The 14,487-nt window shown below is 48.0% G+C and overlaps 1 protein-coding gene across 2 annotated transcripts in view; it reads left to right on the forward strand.

The window, feature by feature from the left end:
* The first annotated feature begins 427 nt into the window (after positions 1-427).
* The window catches only part of CANT1 (calcium activated nucleotidase 1), a 68,982-nt gene continuing 54,922 nt past the window's right edge, over positions 428-14,487 (forward strand). Inside the window, exons 1-4 of one of the 2 annotated variants that reach the window (XM_066587867.1) lie at positions 428-510; positions 5,881-6,538; positions 8,981-9,184; positions 11,924-12,742. In XM_066587867.1, the coding sequence (XP_066443964.1) occupies positions 5,908-6,538; positions 8,981-9,184; positions 11,924-12,294 (1,206 nt within the window). In that variant the 5' untranslated portion in view covers positions 428-510; positions 5,881-5,907 and the 3' untranslated portion in view covers positions 12,295-12,742. Of the gene's footprint in view, positions 511-5,880; positions 6,539-8,980; positions 9,185-11,923; positions 12,743-14,487 lie in introns of those variants that run through there. The other variant, XM_066587868.1, reaches the window with a different exon arrangement.

Consider the following 14,487-nt stretch of genomic DNA (forward strand, 5'->3'; position numbering starts at 1 on the left):
GGCTGATGACGATGTGCGTGTGTATGAGGGCTGATGACGATGTGCGTGTGTATGAGGGCTGATGACGATGTGCTTGTGTATGCGGGCTGATGACAATGTGTGTATGCGGGCTGATGACGATGTGCTTGTGTATGAGGGCGACATTGTCACGGTGGGAAATGACTTTGCAAATAAATCCGTCTGAACAAGCCTGTCTGTATTATAAAAACATGTTTGTACCATGGAGCCCGTGTGAATGGGTGCTTATCAACAGCCCATTCAGCGCAGCCATCATGCTCATGTGGCCCTCAGTGACATGACTTTCAGCACAGAAAGCAGCTGCCTGACACTAGCAACAGCAGCGCGTCTCACAGGAGCCCGTGGCATGCCGGGTATTTGGTGGGCAGGCTGCATGGCATGCCGGGTATTGTAGTTTACTACAAGAAGGCGGAAGTGCGGTCCTTCTCCTGTATTGTGAGTATGGAGCAGTGAGCAGCGGACGTTTGGTTCCTCCGGCAGCTCAGGACAGCGGTGAGTAGTCCGTGCTCACAGCCGGCCGGATCCTCACTGTACTGCGGCGGGCTGGTGGTCGGCTGCGGACGTGTCTGCTGGGTTTCCCCGGCGGGGGGTTATTGGGTGCTGGGTTATTTCCCATCCCCAGAGCTGGCGTCTGTGGAGGATTGGAGTAGTAGTCCATAGTGGCCAGCCTAGGTGCTGCCTGCAGGGAGGGCGATTGGAAACCTGCGCTGTACGAGTCGCAGTCTTGGGGTGCGTTCACACGGGCGATCTCCGCATGTCTCACCATACGAAGAATAGGGAATAGAGTGCGTTATTTGCAGCGGGTCTATTTTCTCTCCCTGAACAATAGCAGCATTTTTTGCGCTTCTGCACAGGCGCGGGCTGATGCTGCACTCACGTGTGTCAACGCCGCTGATAGCGGCTGCAATCGGCGCAGACTATTTTGCGACCGAGGCACTCGTGTAATGGCCCCTTTAGGCCGCCTGCACACGAGTGGCTTTTTGCGGCGGATTCCGGGGTTGGCGTCCGCATCCGGGTTCTGCAGCAGATTCAGTCCATAGCGCGCTATGAAGGGTCGTGCGGAAGACAATGCGGCTTCTGAGACAACTCCCAGCATGCGCCATTTTGCTGTGGTGTCCGCATATACGGCTTCCATTGAAGTCAAGAGAAGCCGTCTGGCATTGACACTGCGGACGGGCTGTGGGTTCCACGGGAGAAGAAGGAGATGAAGGTGGGGGGGAGAATCTGTACTGCGCAAATCCGACAGCGAGCGTGCGGACCAGCCACAGTACAGGAAGATGAACGAGAAGCTGGCCGGATTCCGCATACAGAATACAGGCCGGCCTAAGACTGTATTTGCGCTGGCAGCGGACATCACACAATAGTTTGCCAAAGATGTCATCGGTCAGGTTAGCAAGTTTTGGCTTTTTAAGGAAAAAAAAAACCTACTTTTTTTTTCCTGTTCCCCAGAACCTTTGTCCATTGTCACCAGTTCAGTCTGCCACATTGCTGGTGGCATCATTAGTTGGGGCGACCCCCATGGACTGTTGGTTGGCCACATAGACCGGTTTATGCGTATAGATAGCTTTGCTGAGTCTCCTGGGGACAGACAATTAGCATTGTCTCTTTATTTAGTCTCCACTGATGAAGGCAGAACATTAGGACAATGACAGGTCTACACAATCAGCTGGAGCCATGCAAATGTGTGATGTAGAAGGGGATAAATCATTCACAACCGGCTTATCTCTACACCTTATCAAGTGTGAGACGTAAGCAGGTGACAGAGTGACTTCAAAGGGTGGCACACCCTGGACTACGTGGCATGTAGTAGAGCCGTGCTTGCTTGATAAACAAGTTTTTCCTATGGACAGCAGCCTATTCACACAATACTAGATATTGTAGAATGGTTTTCAATGGCAGACTAGAGCCGACTCCTTGGGCAACCCAACTGTCAGAGGAGTGGCTGTCCATCCGACACCTCTCTACCTCGGCTGCCCCTTACATATGAACACTTGGCTCGTCCATGTGCTTTGGGAGGTAAGCCACTACGAGACAGCTCTGGCATCTGCTTATCTCCGGAAGGGATTGACTGTTAAGATTCAGAAATCCAATCCTTCTCCTCCTCACTCGCCCCCACCCCGCTCCCTCCATCGTCTGTTGTGGCAAAGTTAAAGGGGTTGTCCCGCGGCAGCAAGTGGGTCTATACACTTCTGTATGGCCATATTAATGCACTTTGTAATGTACATTGTGCATTAATTATGAGCCATACAGAAGTTATAAAAAGTTTTTCACTTACCTGCTCCGTTGCTGGCGTCCTCGTTCCCATGGAGCCGACTAATTTTCGCCGTCTAATGGCCAAATTAGACGCGCTTGCGCAGTCTGGGTCTTCTTCTCTTCTCAATGGGGCTCCTTGTAGCTCCGCCCCGTCACGTGCTGATTCCAGCCAATCAGGAGGCTGGAATCGGCAATGGACCGCACAGAAGAGCTGCGGTCCACAAAGGTAGAAGATTCCGGCGGCCATCTTCAACCGGTAAGTAAGAAGTCACCGGAGCGCGGGGATTCAGGTAAGCGCTGTCCGGTGTTCTTTTTTAACCCCTGCATCGGGGTTGTCTTGCGCCAAACGGGGGGGGGGGGGGGGGGGGGTTTAAAAAAAAAAAAAAAACCCGTTTCGGCGCGGGACAACCCCTTTAAGCCACCTCCATAGACAATAGAGCTGTGTGTGTGTGTATTTTATTATATGCATTTTTTTGTTGTGCAATATACAATATTTTGGTTATTTTTGCTTTTTATATGCTGGATGCCTCCATACACGTTAACGTAGTTGACTATTGTATTTTATACTTTTGATGCCAAAAGCATTCGAATAATGTCATGGTGTCTTGGGGGGCCGGGCTCACAGGAGTGTAGGGGCCCATTTACACACAAAGATGATCGCTCAAAAGGTGGCTTTTGAGCGATCATTTTGCATAAACTACTCATGCCAATTAGTAACTTAGAGAACACAGCGTGAAGTCCCTGCTATCAGCTCTTTTGCCGAACTATGGATCTTACGCTGAACATAAAAACATCGTTTGGCAAAAAAGTGAAAGATGGCTTTAGAGCGATGGTGGTCACGTGTAAAAGGGCCTTTAGATTACTGCTTATTACGCGTGTAATATGTGGTAACTCGCAGGCAATCAAATGGATTGTTTTACATTGTTTCACATTTGTGTGTAAGCATTGCATAATTCGTGAGCTCGAAGAACGCGGCATGGCCTATTTTGCTTCATACTGCACGCGTCTGTATGCGCCATTGTGAAGTGACAGTGCGGTAAACGTTTAACACTAAGCCAGTTGTACTGCGCAGGACGGCGGTCGGGAGATCCCGTCATACACAGTACGTTCCTCTGCCATACATGGTGACAGGCTGAATCACCGGCGGCTTCACAGCGGTAAAACACATGAGCTTGGCACTAGTTTGTATGGGGGCCTCATGACTGCCCCCTGATGGCCAATGTGGGAAGAAATGAGGATCGACATGGTTGAATTTCACACGGGCGTTGCGGTATCCTGCGGCGGAAATCCGGGAGCAGGATCCTGCAGGCGGATCTCCACGGTCAGCCTATCTGACAGATGGGCTGACTGCGGCACTTCATAGCATGCTGCGGTTTGCCAAGGGGAACGCAATACACTTTTTTTTTTTTTTCTCCCTGCCTGTGTGACACTGGCCTTGGGGATCATGCGCTTTTCCGCAGTCTCCATTAATACTATATTAATGGAGACCTCCGCTGCAGAAAAAAGTGGTAAAATAGAACATGCCGCGTTTTTATTTTTTTCCCGCGGCAGAATAACGCATGAGCACTGACAGGCAGAAAAGCTATTCGGTTCTATTGAACCTATTAGTTGCGTTATTCCGCCGCGGGGAACACGGTAGAAATCAGTCCGTGGGCATTAGCCCCTAAGCTGTATTTACACAGCCAAGAAGGAATTGTACCTGAGAAAATTTTTTTTTATATATAATACATTTTTTTTTTTTTTTTAAATAAAGATCCATAACAGCATCCAACTTTATTTGCACATCAAAATGTTTGCCTCAATCATAGGGCAAAAACTTCAAAAAAATTTTATTTTTTTTAATGACTTCCTATGTCCACGGTCTACCGGCCAGACCCCTCAGGCTTGCGGTAACATACTCTAGTCACACAACATTGGCTCTGGTTACTGGAGCTGAAGTGCTACGTCTGGCCATTATTCTAATCCTAGCATTGAACTTGGAATCAATCTGTTCCCTTAAGACCCTTTTTGGAGAGAACTTTTTTTTTTTTATCGTTCAAACAAGCAAAAGTAAACGAGAATCATTTAGTCTAAACGCAGCCAACGACTAACGATAATTGTTCTCTCTTCATTCGTCGTTGATTTTACGCAGGCATAAAAATCATGGTTGGGCCGTTCAGTCACTTATGCGGCGAATGTGCACGGCTGACCGATTCCTGGTGTGAACGCGCCAACGATGTGTCTGCTGTACAGACGGGCTGCACCAGTGAACAAGCAAACTGGCATCCTTAGCTCCTTCAGTTGGGAGAAGTGTCTCCATTGTGATGAGGACGGTGCCCGTTCTCGAAGGATATGGCTTTTCTCTAGTTTCTTCTCACATTCTAAAACTACCAATTTTTCTTTCCATGAGATAAGAAGACAATGTTGTGAGAACAGATCGTGTAAGACTGCAGACAGTCTATAGGCAAGTATTAAGGCCCATTTAGACTCGCTTTATCGCTCAAAAGCCATCTTTTGAGCAATAATAGTTGTCTAAATATGCCCCTCTTTCAGTTTTGTTTGCAAACCATCGTTCGGCAGGACCGCACTCTGTGCTCTGCCCGCAGAGAGCTCATTAACAGCTGATTGCTTTGTCTCAGCTGTCAGCCCCTCTGGCAGAACAGCTGATAAGACAGACTGCAGGTTGTGTCTGCTGTCCATGGTGCTGAGTTCTCCACGGGAGCTAGAGATTACATTGTTTTCTCTTAGCAGCCCATGGCTGAACAATGGAGCTAGTTACAGAGCTCAGACCTCCTGCTGAGTTCTGCAACAGCTCCCAGAAGCTCATTTGCATGCAAATGAAGCCGATAAAGTACTAATGGCAGTGCCTATTAGTACTTTATGCAAAATGATCGCTGATCTTTCAATCTCTTGAAAGATTATCTGTGTGTAAATGGGCCTTAAAGCAGGTGGAAAAGGACTACTTTGTGTGTTTGGTTTTTTTTGTTTGTTTGTTTTTTGTTTTTTTTTTTCTTCTATTTGCACGTTGACTACAGTGTAAAAACAAAAAATATGGAAAAAATAAAAATACAGATATACCGATAGGAATAGAAGGGTAGCAGAGCCGTGCGCCCACACCAAGGAATGCTGGGGCTGCAGTTATATTGTGATCTAACTCAGTAGAAGGCCCTGCAGTGAACTGTTTCATATTATAAAGAGTTTTCCAGGACTCAAAACAAGAAGAAAAATTCTAGCGTTGTGGAATGGTATAAAATAGCGAAACTGTTCATACTGACCTCCTTCGGAGGAGCCCCTATCCCCACAAGGAGCCAGCTATGGTCACATGCCATTCATTGTTATTGGCTGAGCAGTCAGGTGAACAGTTTGGAGCGGCAGTGACTGGAGATTCTGGCTGTGGCCTTCTCCAATCTTCCCATTGAATACACATGAGTGATTGGTTCAGCCTTGCATTCACGTAAATGGAAGATGTGCTATAGAAGGCGTATGAGCGCTTTAAAAAATGTTGTATGTGTTTACATGGAGATGGAACTGGGCTGCAGACTGAATAATTTGATGTCTTAAGTGCCATGTGTTTCTTTTTGGGTTTTCTTTTGGCTTTACCGTTAATCTTTGCCTCTTCTTTTCTGCCAGGGCCCTGTCTTGTAACACTGATGCCTTATGAATCCCTACACGCTACTGGAATGTAAAGAATCTATGAACCCCCTGCGGATCAGTGTGGGTGGTCTTCCAGTTCTGGCCACCATGACAAAGACTGCGGACCCCCGTTTTAGGCCACGCTGGCGTGCCATCGTAGTATCCTTATTGGGCTTAGCGTTACTGCTATTGCTGCTCTGCTACCATCGGTCTTCAAGCCCACGGACTGTATTACCCAACGTTCACAATTGGAAGATTGTTCAAGCCTTAGCCAATGAACTCTACAATGACACCTACCCACTGTCTCCACCCCAGAAGACCCCAGATGGACTTCGGTACCAAATTGCAATTATTGCAGACTTGGACACTGACTCTCGCCGCGCCACAGACCACACTTGGTTCAGCTATCTTAAGAAAGGGCACTTAACGCTTTTCAATAGCGGCAACCGGGTTACAATAGAATGGGAGAAAGATGATGTTGTCTTGGAAACACACTTGGCAGAAAAAGGGAGAGGAATGGAACTGTCTGAGCTCATAGTATTTAATGGGAGGTTGTATTCGGTGGACGATCGTACCGGGGTTGTTTACAGGTTGGATGGAAACAAGGCTATACCGTGGGTCATACTGACCGATGGGGATGGCACAGTGGATAAAGGTGAGTGATGGTTAGAGAAGACCTCTAGGATGTGAGGTTTGAATCCTCAAATATTTCCCATTTCAGCAGCCATTTATATGTGAGTCAAAGCCATGTCATATGGCTCCCCTCATTAAGTGCTATGTAGCTTGGGAAGGAGAAGGCAGAAGCGGTTAAAAACTACTTCTCCTCCGGGTCCTCTGCTGTGGCTTGACAGCTAGGGATCCGACATGCTCCTGCTTGATTGCAGGAACGGAGGCTTTAATCCTGTGCCGTCCATCTGCTATCGGCGAGGGTTAAAGCCCAGGACCAAACGCCGTATATTTATCTTGCTTGGTCCTTAATGGGTTAGGAAGATACAACCTTCTCCTCCGAAGTCTTCGGCTGTCAGTACACTTCATCACCCAGTACCCGGTGGCCTTTAGTGAGCATAGTGCCAGTGGTCAAGTGATGGCACTTCCACATCACCTGACTCGCGGTGCTGTGCTCACTCGAGGCCAATGGGTACCAGGTGATGGAGTGTTGATAGCTGAAGACTTTGGAGGTGATCGCTGTATTTTCTGAAATCGTCTGCAGGTACGCAGCTGAGCTCAAGTCAAAATCCTTACTCATGGTGTGGATTTTGACTGTTTTGGATACAAAATTTGCCGTGGATATTCCACCTCGTGTAAACATACTCTTAAAGGGGTATTCCAGAGAGTTAAAATTGCTTCACAGCCTCTGTACTTCCTGGTTGCTGCTGACCAGGACATGTGACTGCTGCAGCCAATCACTGATCACAGCAGGAACCTTTCATAGCCATTGATTGGCTGCAGTAATCACATGTCCTGGTCAGCAGGAAGGGCTGACTAGTGGTGGAACAATTTTAAGTCATGGAAAAACTTAAAGGGGTTCTGACATGCAGAAAAATAATTTTAACTTGCCTTGCCTGGCCAGGACCGACCGTCAAGGATGTCCGCTCCATCTGGCATCTTTTGCTTCTTGAAGCAGAGCTGGAGCGATCAAAATGACCGCTTCCTGCTCTGCTCCGTCCATCAGCCACTTCCGAGGTGGACAGGCGCCATGTCACAAGCAGTGCTTGCTGTGGGCGGCCCGTCCGTCTTGGCTGAACTCCACGAGTGCTGTGCGTGCGCAGTGTAGAGGTGACCCGTCCTGACTCTCGTCAGAGGGCACCTGTCTACTGCGACTACGCGCAATCCCAGAGGGGGGCGGCCTGCCCTGGCTCGTCAGCGGAAGAAGCCTGCTGGGAGATGACTCCGCTGCAGAACAACAACAGAACACAAGGTAAGCATTAGGTTCTTATGCTTTAGCAGCCATTAATCATGGGCTCCCTGTGTTCATTAGGCAGACCAGGGAACAATGGCTGCTAAAGCATAAAAACATTATTCATGTCAGAACCCCTTTAATGACTGGGGGTGTACGTGTTACTTGTTTCCACATTTAGTATATTAGGGCTGGCCGAATCTTAGCAGATCTAGGAGCCAGCAGTGACACATCATGGGGTTGGGCTTGCTCAACTGTACGAAGAGCAATTAATGTGCATCCAACTGTACAAGCCCATCCTGATGTGTCTCCTTATGGCTTTGCCTGTAGTTGCAGCACTTAAAACTGTATCCCTGGTTTTCCCACTCCCAAAAGTCACTGCAAACTTGCTCCCTACTTTCCAAGTAGTAACAAATCGTGTTGAGCAGCCTGAACAAGTAGGACCCTGTTTCAAGTCGAACTTTTCTAAAAGCTCAGTTTGACGATAACCAAAAGTTCATAAAAACCCTTAATTAGCATTAAACACTAATAACTCTGAAATGCGGGACCTGGTTCAGTGCTTTGCACGGTTTTCTTGCAATGCGTGTGGCGTCTCAGAGGTTAGTGCTGCTGCCTTGTAATGCCTAGGTTCAAATCTGACCAAGGACAACCATGCAGAGGTTTTCATTGGTCAGAGTTGAAACTAGGACCCCCAGCATTGCAAGGCAGCAGCACTAACCCCTGAGATGCCACACTTTATTTTATTTATTTATTTTCCCCTTTGGAAAAAAAAACTTGGAGAGAACATGCAAACTCCATGCAGATTTTATCCTTGGGTAGACTTGAAACTAGGGCCCCAACAGTGCTAACCACTGAGCCACTATCGTTAGGAGTTTTTATGAAGGTTCGGTTCAAACTAATTCGGACCAAACTTTTGAAAAGTTTGCTCCTTTCTAGTCACAAGAATACTTACTCCAATAGTCCCATATCTGCCCCTAGACAGTAATCCACATACACTCATATTGTGCCCTCTGCTGGTAGGAAGCATGAATGTCGTTTTGTCCCAAATCAGTCCATGTGTGTAACTGTCATAAACTGCAAGATCAGCATAACGGCTCTTTCTTGGTCTTGCTGTGTATGGGTTTTCTTTACCTTGAATGTACCGCTAATTAGCTTCCTTGTATTTATAAGGTACTTATGTTCTGTGTCTTCTTATTGTAGGTTTTAAAGCGGAGTGGCTTGCAGTGAAGGATGAGCTCTTGTACGTTGGGGGGCTAGGAAAGGAGTGGACCACCACTACTGGCAAGGTGCTGAATGAAAACCCAGAATGGATAAAGGTAGTGGGGCCGCGGGGTGACATCCAACACCAAAACTGGGTTCCCAACTACAACTTGTTACGAGAGGCTGCTGGAATAAAGCCCCCAGGTAAATGAATGATTATAATAGCACTGGCCATATTATACAAGTGCTACACTTCTAATTATAATGGTAGGCAACAAATACAATCTTATGTCAAAGCCTGTCTGTCCTTATTTACTGTGTAGGGTAGTGCAGGGGGCCATGCTAATCTGGCCTAAAAATTAAAGCTGAATTGCTGAAGCCTTTAACTGCTTTCCAAGGTTCACCATACATGTATGCTGGGTATTTGCGCAGGGAGTGGGCTCGGGGGCCAAGCTGGCTCTGGACACAGTAGGTGTCATCTTTGACAGGCGACATCCGCCCTCAATCAGAGAACACCAATCACAGCTATTAACTAACAGCCACTTTTAAATGCCCCGATCAGCATTTGGGGTTCTCGAAAGGCTTTCCCCATTCTTCTCCCCATTACAATGAGATCTCAGATCAGACTAGGTTTATGGCAGCAGTGCTGCCATGAGTGCTCACCAGGCATGTCTTGATAGATTGCTGGTAAGAATACAGTATAAGGGTGGATTCAGACGACCGTATATTGGCTCAGTTTTCACGCCAAGCTGATATAAGGTGTCCTTGTGTGCAGGGGGGGGATGGAAGAGCCAGGAGCAGGAACTGAGTTCCCGCCTGCTCTCTGCCTCCTCTCCGCTCCTCTGCACTATTTGCAATGGATTGGGGTGGGGCTAAGGTCTGAGAACTAGCCCCGCCCCTGTCCCGCCTCTCCTCATGACCACTGAAGCGATTACCAGCGGGGAAGCCGCAGCTCCCCGCTGGTAATCGCGCTGATCCTGGGGCACACTGACCTCAGTGTGCAGCCAGGATTCTCTTCCCCGAGTCCCCTGCTCATTAGTTCCGCAGGAGAGGACTCGGGGAGGAAGCGTTCCGGGCTACACACTGATGTCAGGGCAAGCAGAGAGGGAGCGACGCTGACAGCAGGGAGGAGGTAAGTATATGGGTTGGGGGGCTGCCTATTACGGGGGGTGGGGGCTACTTATTAGAGGGGAAGGGGCTGCCTATTACTGGGGGGGACCTGCTTTTTACAGGGGAAGGGGCTGCCTATTAGTGGGGGTGGGGGCTACTTATTACTGGGGAGGGGCTGCTTATTACTGGGGGGATTGCTTACTGGGGGGGCTGCTTATTACTGGGGGGACTGCTTACTGGGGGGCTGCTTATTACTGGGGGGGTGGGGGCTACTTGTTACAGGGGAAGGGGCTGCCTATTACGGGGGGGGCGCTGCCTATTACGGGGGGGGGGGGGACCTGCTTATTACTGGGGGGGTGGGCTGCTTATTACTGGGGGGGGCTGTCTATTACTGGGGAGGGGGGAGGGGCGAGATAAATTATATGCTGCCCTATGTGTGTGCTTGGGGGGGGGGGGGGGGGGATAGATTATATACTGCCCTATGTGTGTACTGCCAGTACATTCTAAATGTCATAATTAAATAAGAATGCACTATACTCCAACCCCCTTCATAACCCCGCCCCATATAACCAAAGCCCCGCCCTTGTCCTGCCGGGCCTTGTAAAAATGCTCTTGCTTGAAGCCGGTTCCTGGTGCCAAAAAGGTTGGGGACCACTGCTTTAAAGGGTATGGCAGGGCAGCCACTGTGGTGAAGAGTTTGAGCCACTAGCAGGCCATAGTGTAGGGAAAAAATCAATGGAGAAGGGTTTTCTGTTGAGTGGCCTTATTATGTTGTTAAAAGGAAGCTTGAGGTTCCCACCCTAGCTATGGAGTTCCTGGCTTCACTCTGACTGAAGAGGTTTTGTACCCCGGTGACTGCAAGACACGACAGGGCATGAGACGCCCCTGTGCTGGGATCATTTATGGTATATGATGTATGCTGGTTGAAGTTTTGAGGCACAAGGTCTAACTGTTAGAGCTCTGCAGTGAAGAAAACTCAGTTATTGCAACGCGCGCTGTGTTCCAATAAAACCTGGCGGAAGCCCGCTTTTGCTGTAAGTATCTGGGGTTGGACTGAGATCCTGAGTGTGCCAACTGTCTTATGGTATCAAAAACCACTATCCATAGGATAAGTGAGAAGTCTAATCACTGGGGGTCTCAAGACCTCCACCAATCCAGAAAATGGGTGTCCCATGTCTCTTTTCGTCACTGCAGGGTTGGTGCACCCACAGTGTCATCGGATTGAATGGAGTTGCAATCCTGCAGCACCAGCTCCATTCACTTTATTGGGACTGACAGGAACGTGGAACTGGGTTAGTATGAAAAGGGCTCCCCAGACTTCATGTCGCCTAAAGGATAAGCACCATAACTTATCATAGTTTGTTTTTTCTAGTTAATGACAGGTTGCCTTTTAACCCTTTCCAATCCACTGGCTGACCTCTGAAGACCTGATTTAAGGCTGTACAGCTCCGATGTTGGAAGACGTCCGTCGGGGTTCTCTTACTGTATATTGCCAGCCTCTCTGCTGTTGAAGCCTATCCAACATGTCACCTCATGCAGTACTGGTTTTAGCCAGCATATAGCGCTGTTGTATAACAGCAGAAAAACAGAATACAAATTGGATTGGAAAGGGTTAAGAGAGGTGGCCATATACTTTGACCATATAGTGTTTGGGAAAGTCAATCGTGCCCAAAACTTTTTTTTTTTTTTTGTGAAAAGTTGCCCTATGTATTGGTCTCTCACTTTTTTTTTTAATGTTGCAATATGTATTGATCTTCTATACAAAGTGATCTTTTTCACCGGTTGTCTGTGGCTTTACTACCATACAAGTCTACCTTTTCATCCACATTCCAGGTTACTTGATCCACGAGTCTGCAGCTTGGAGTGACTCGCTGCACAGCTGGTTTTTCCTGCCACGCCGGGCCAGTAAGGAAAGGTACAGTGAGAAAGAAGACGAACAACGTGGTGCAAATATCCTCCTACGAGCTTCTGCTGACTTCTCCGATATAAAACTTTCACATGTGGGGGCCCAAAATCCCACCCATGGATTCTCCTCATTTAAGTTCATCCCAGGCACAGATGACCAGATCATCGTTGCTCTGAAATCCGAAGAAAACAACGGAGAAGTGGCCACATACATCACTGTCTTTATTTTGGACGGCCGGGTCCTACTACCCGAGACGAAGATTGGGAACGTTAAATATGAAGGAATTGAGTTTATCTGATGACTTCTTCCATTAGTATTAAGAGGGTTGTTTTCTTTGGGGTTTTTTTTTTCTTGCCCCATAGCAAAACTGCTCCACAGCCCTGTCCTCTGTGTACAGTCGAGCTGCTGCAGCCAATAACGGACCTCAGTATGATGACTGATTGGCTGCAGCATCTTATAAGCACAGTGTTACAGGAGAGAACAAAATGCTGTTGGCGTTGGACACGAGGGGAGAGGGGCGTATAGGTGGTTTTGCTGTGAGGGAAGATAACTTAAAAAAGCTGACTCAAATAACCCCTTTAAAATTACACCTAAAAAAAAAAAAATCATCCAAATGCCATTTTGCTATTACTGATATTTATATGATGATGGGATTGCTGGAGGTGACAGATTAATCTGATTGTGTAGAATGTATCTCTGAAATGCCAACTGAAGTCTGTCTTTTTATTAAATAATATTTTTAATAAGTGTTGTTACTTTTTCTCCTTGGGGTGTTGGCGTCGTATATTAGCCAGTCTCTGCTTTAGTGACAAAGAAGCTAATTATGTGTATAGTTTTTATTGGACACCTGTTCCCTCTAAGGGTCCAGTTATATGAGACACATGTCGGGCAAACAATCCCCCGACACTCGTCCCTGTGTGTCCGCGCTCCCGTGCTGTTGCATGGGAGTTAGTATCACTGGCTCGCTCACAGAGCGGCCAGCAAGGAGGCAGGGAGGCTGCAGGAGATTTCTCTCCTCGCTCCCCCCCCTCCCCACCCCTCTCCATTGCCTTAACATAGCGCCCGTTCAATACTGAACGATAAGTGGTCTGCTCATCGTCCATAGTTTATGCTGCATGTACAATGAGCAGATCGCTCATCGTTCAGTGTAAATAGCGGCCGTTCAGTACTAAACGGCCGCTATGTTAACTCAATGGAGAGAGGTGGGGGAGCGCAAGAGAAATCTCCTGCAAGCGCGCTGCTGAGTGCTAACGATAGTAGCTCCTGTGCAGGTGCACGGGAGCTAATATGTGCGGGGACGAGTGTCAGGTATCGTTTGCCCATGATTCGTCCTGTTTAAAAGGGCCTTTAAAACAGCCGTGACTGCTGTGCTGTGTGCATTTTGCTGAATGGATTCCAGCAAAATTTGACTGTTCCCGTTGACTTTAAGAACGTCGATCAGGGATCCAGTAAAATGATGTAGACTAATGTTTCCCAACCTCTTCAGCCTTGGGGGAATTTTTTATTTATTTATTTTTTAACCATGGGGCACTGCTAACAAAGAGGGCCGTGGCTTGTCACAACACTTGATTTTACCTCCAATTCCGGGCCCCTCCGTCAGCCTCTAGTTATCGCCACTGGACACTTCCACGTAATCTAACCAGTGCTGCGGCCAGCAGGTGCCTGTCGAAGAAGTGCCAAGAGCGCAATGACTTCAGAGGTGAGTGGGGGATGCTGGCATCATCTGAAACCGGCTGTGGAAGTGCAGCTAATTTCGCGTCAAAACCCATGGCGATGGCATTTATTGCCTTTTGTGGGTTTTGCCATGGAAAATCCTTTTTGTTTGGTGTACACGGGGCTGATATCTTGCAGAATATCTGCAGGGGACATTCAGTAGCAGATCGTCAGCAGAAAGTCTTCCTCAAGACCTACGCGATTTGGTGCAGGTTTTATCATGTATGTTTGTGTGGAATTCGCCCCCTCATTGAGAAGAGGTGACCTCCACAGTGGAAATCTTTATAAAAGTGACATGCTGCCTAATTATGTGCAGTTTTTTTTTTCTGCAGCTCGTGGACAAAGATTTTCAAAATCTCATCCACTTTGCTGCTACTGTAAATGCCGTGGAATTTCCGTGCAGAGGGTCTGCATGGAAATTCTGTGGCAAATCCACACTTTGTGGACCCAGCATAAAGGGGGTTCTCCAGGCAATGCCTGCCAGGGTCCACCGGGGTTGGAGCAGAAGCACTGCTGATCCCAGTGTAGTGGCCGGCACTCGTAAATGCAGGCGCAGCTGTCATTAAAATCAATGAGAGTTGTTTGTAATTTGCAGGCTGGAGTCCCATTGACATAAATGAGAGCTGCGCCGGACACTATACACAGGGGTCAGAGCAGTGCTTCTGCTCTAACCCCCGGTGTATCCTGGCAGATGCTGCCTAGAGAACACACCTAATGTCAGCTGAGTGATTCCGAGTCTGGGGCCCCCCCAACACCCCTGGCAGGTTGGGAATCACGG

Source organism: Eleutherodactylus coqui, chromosome 13 (genome assembly GCF_035609145.1).
Source record: "Eleutherodactylus coqui strain aEleCoq1 chromosome 13, aEleCoq1.hap1, whole genome shotgun sequence".
Taxonomy (NCBI): domain Eukaryota; kingdom Metazoa; phylum Chordata; class Amphibia; order Anura; family Eleutherodactylidae; genus Eleutherodactylus; species Eleutherodactylus coqui.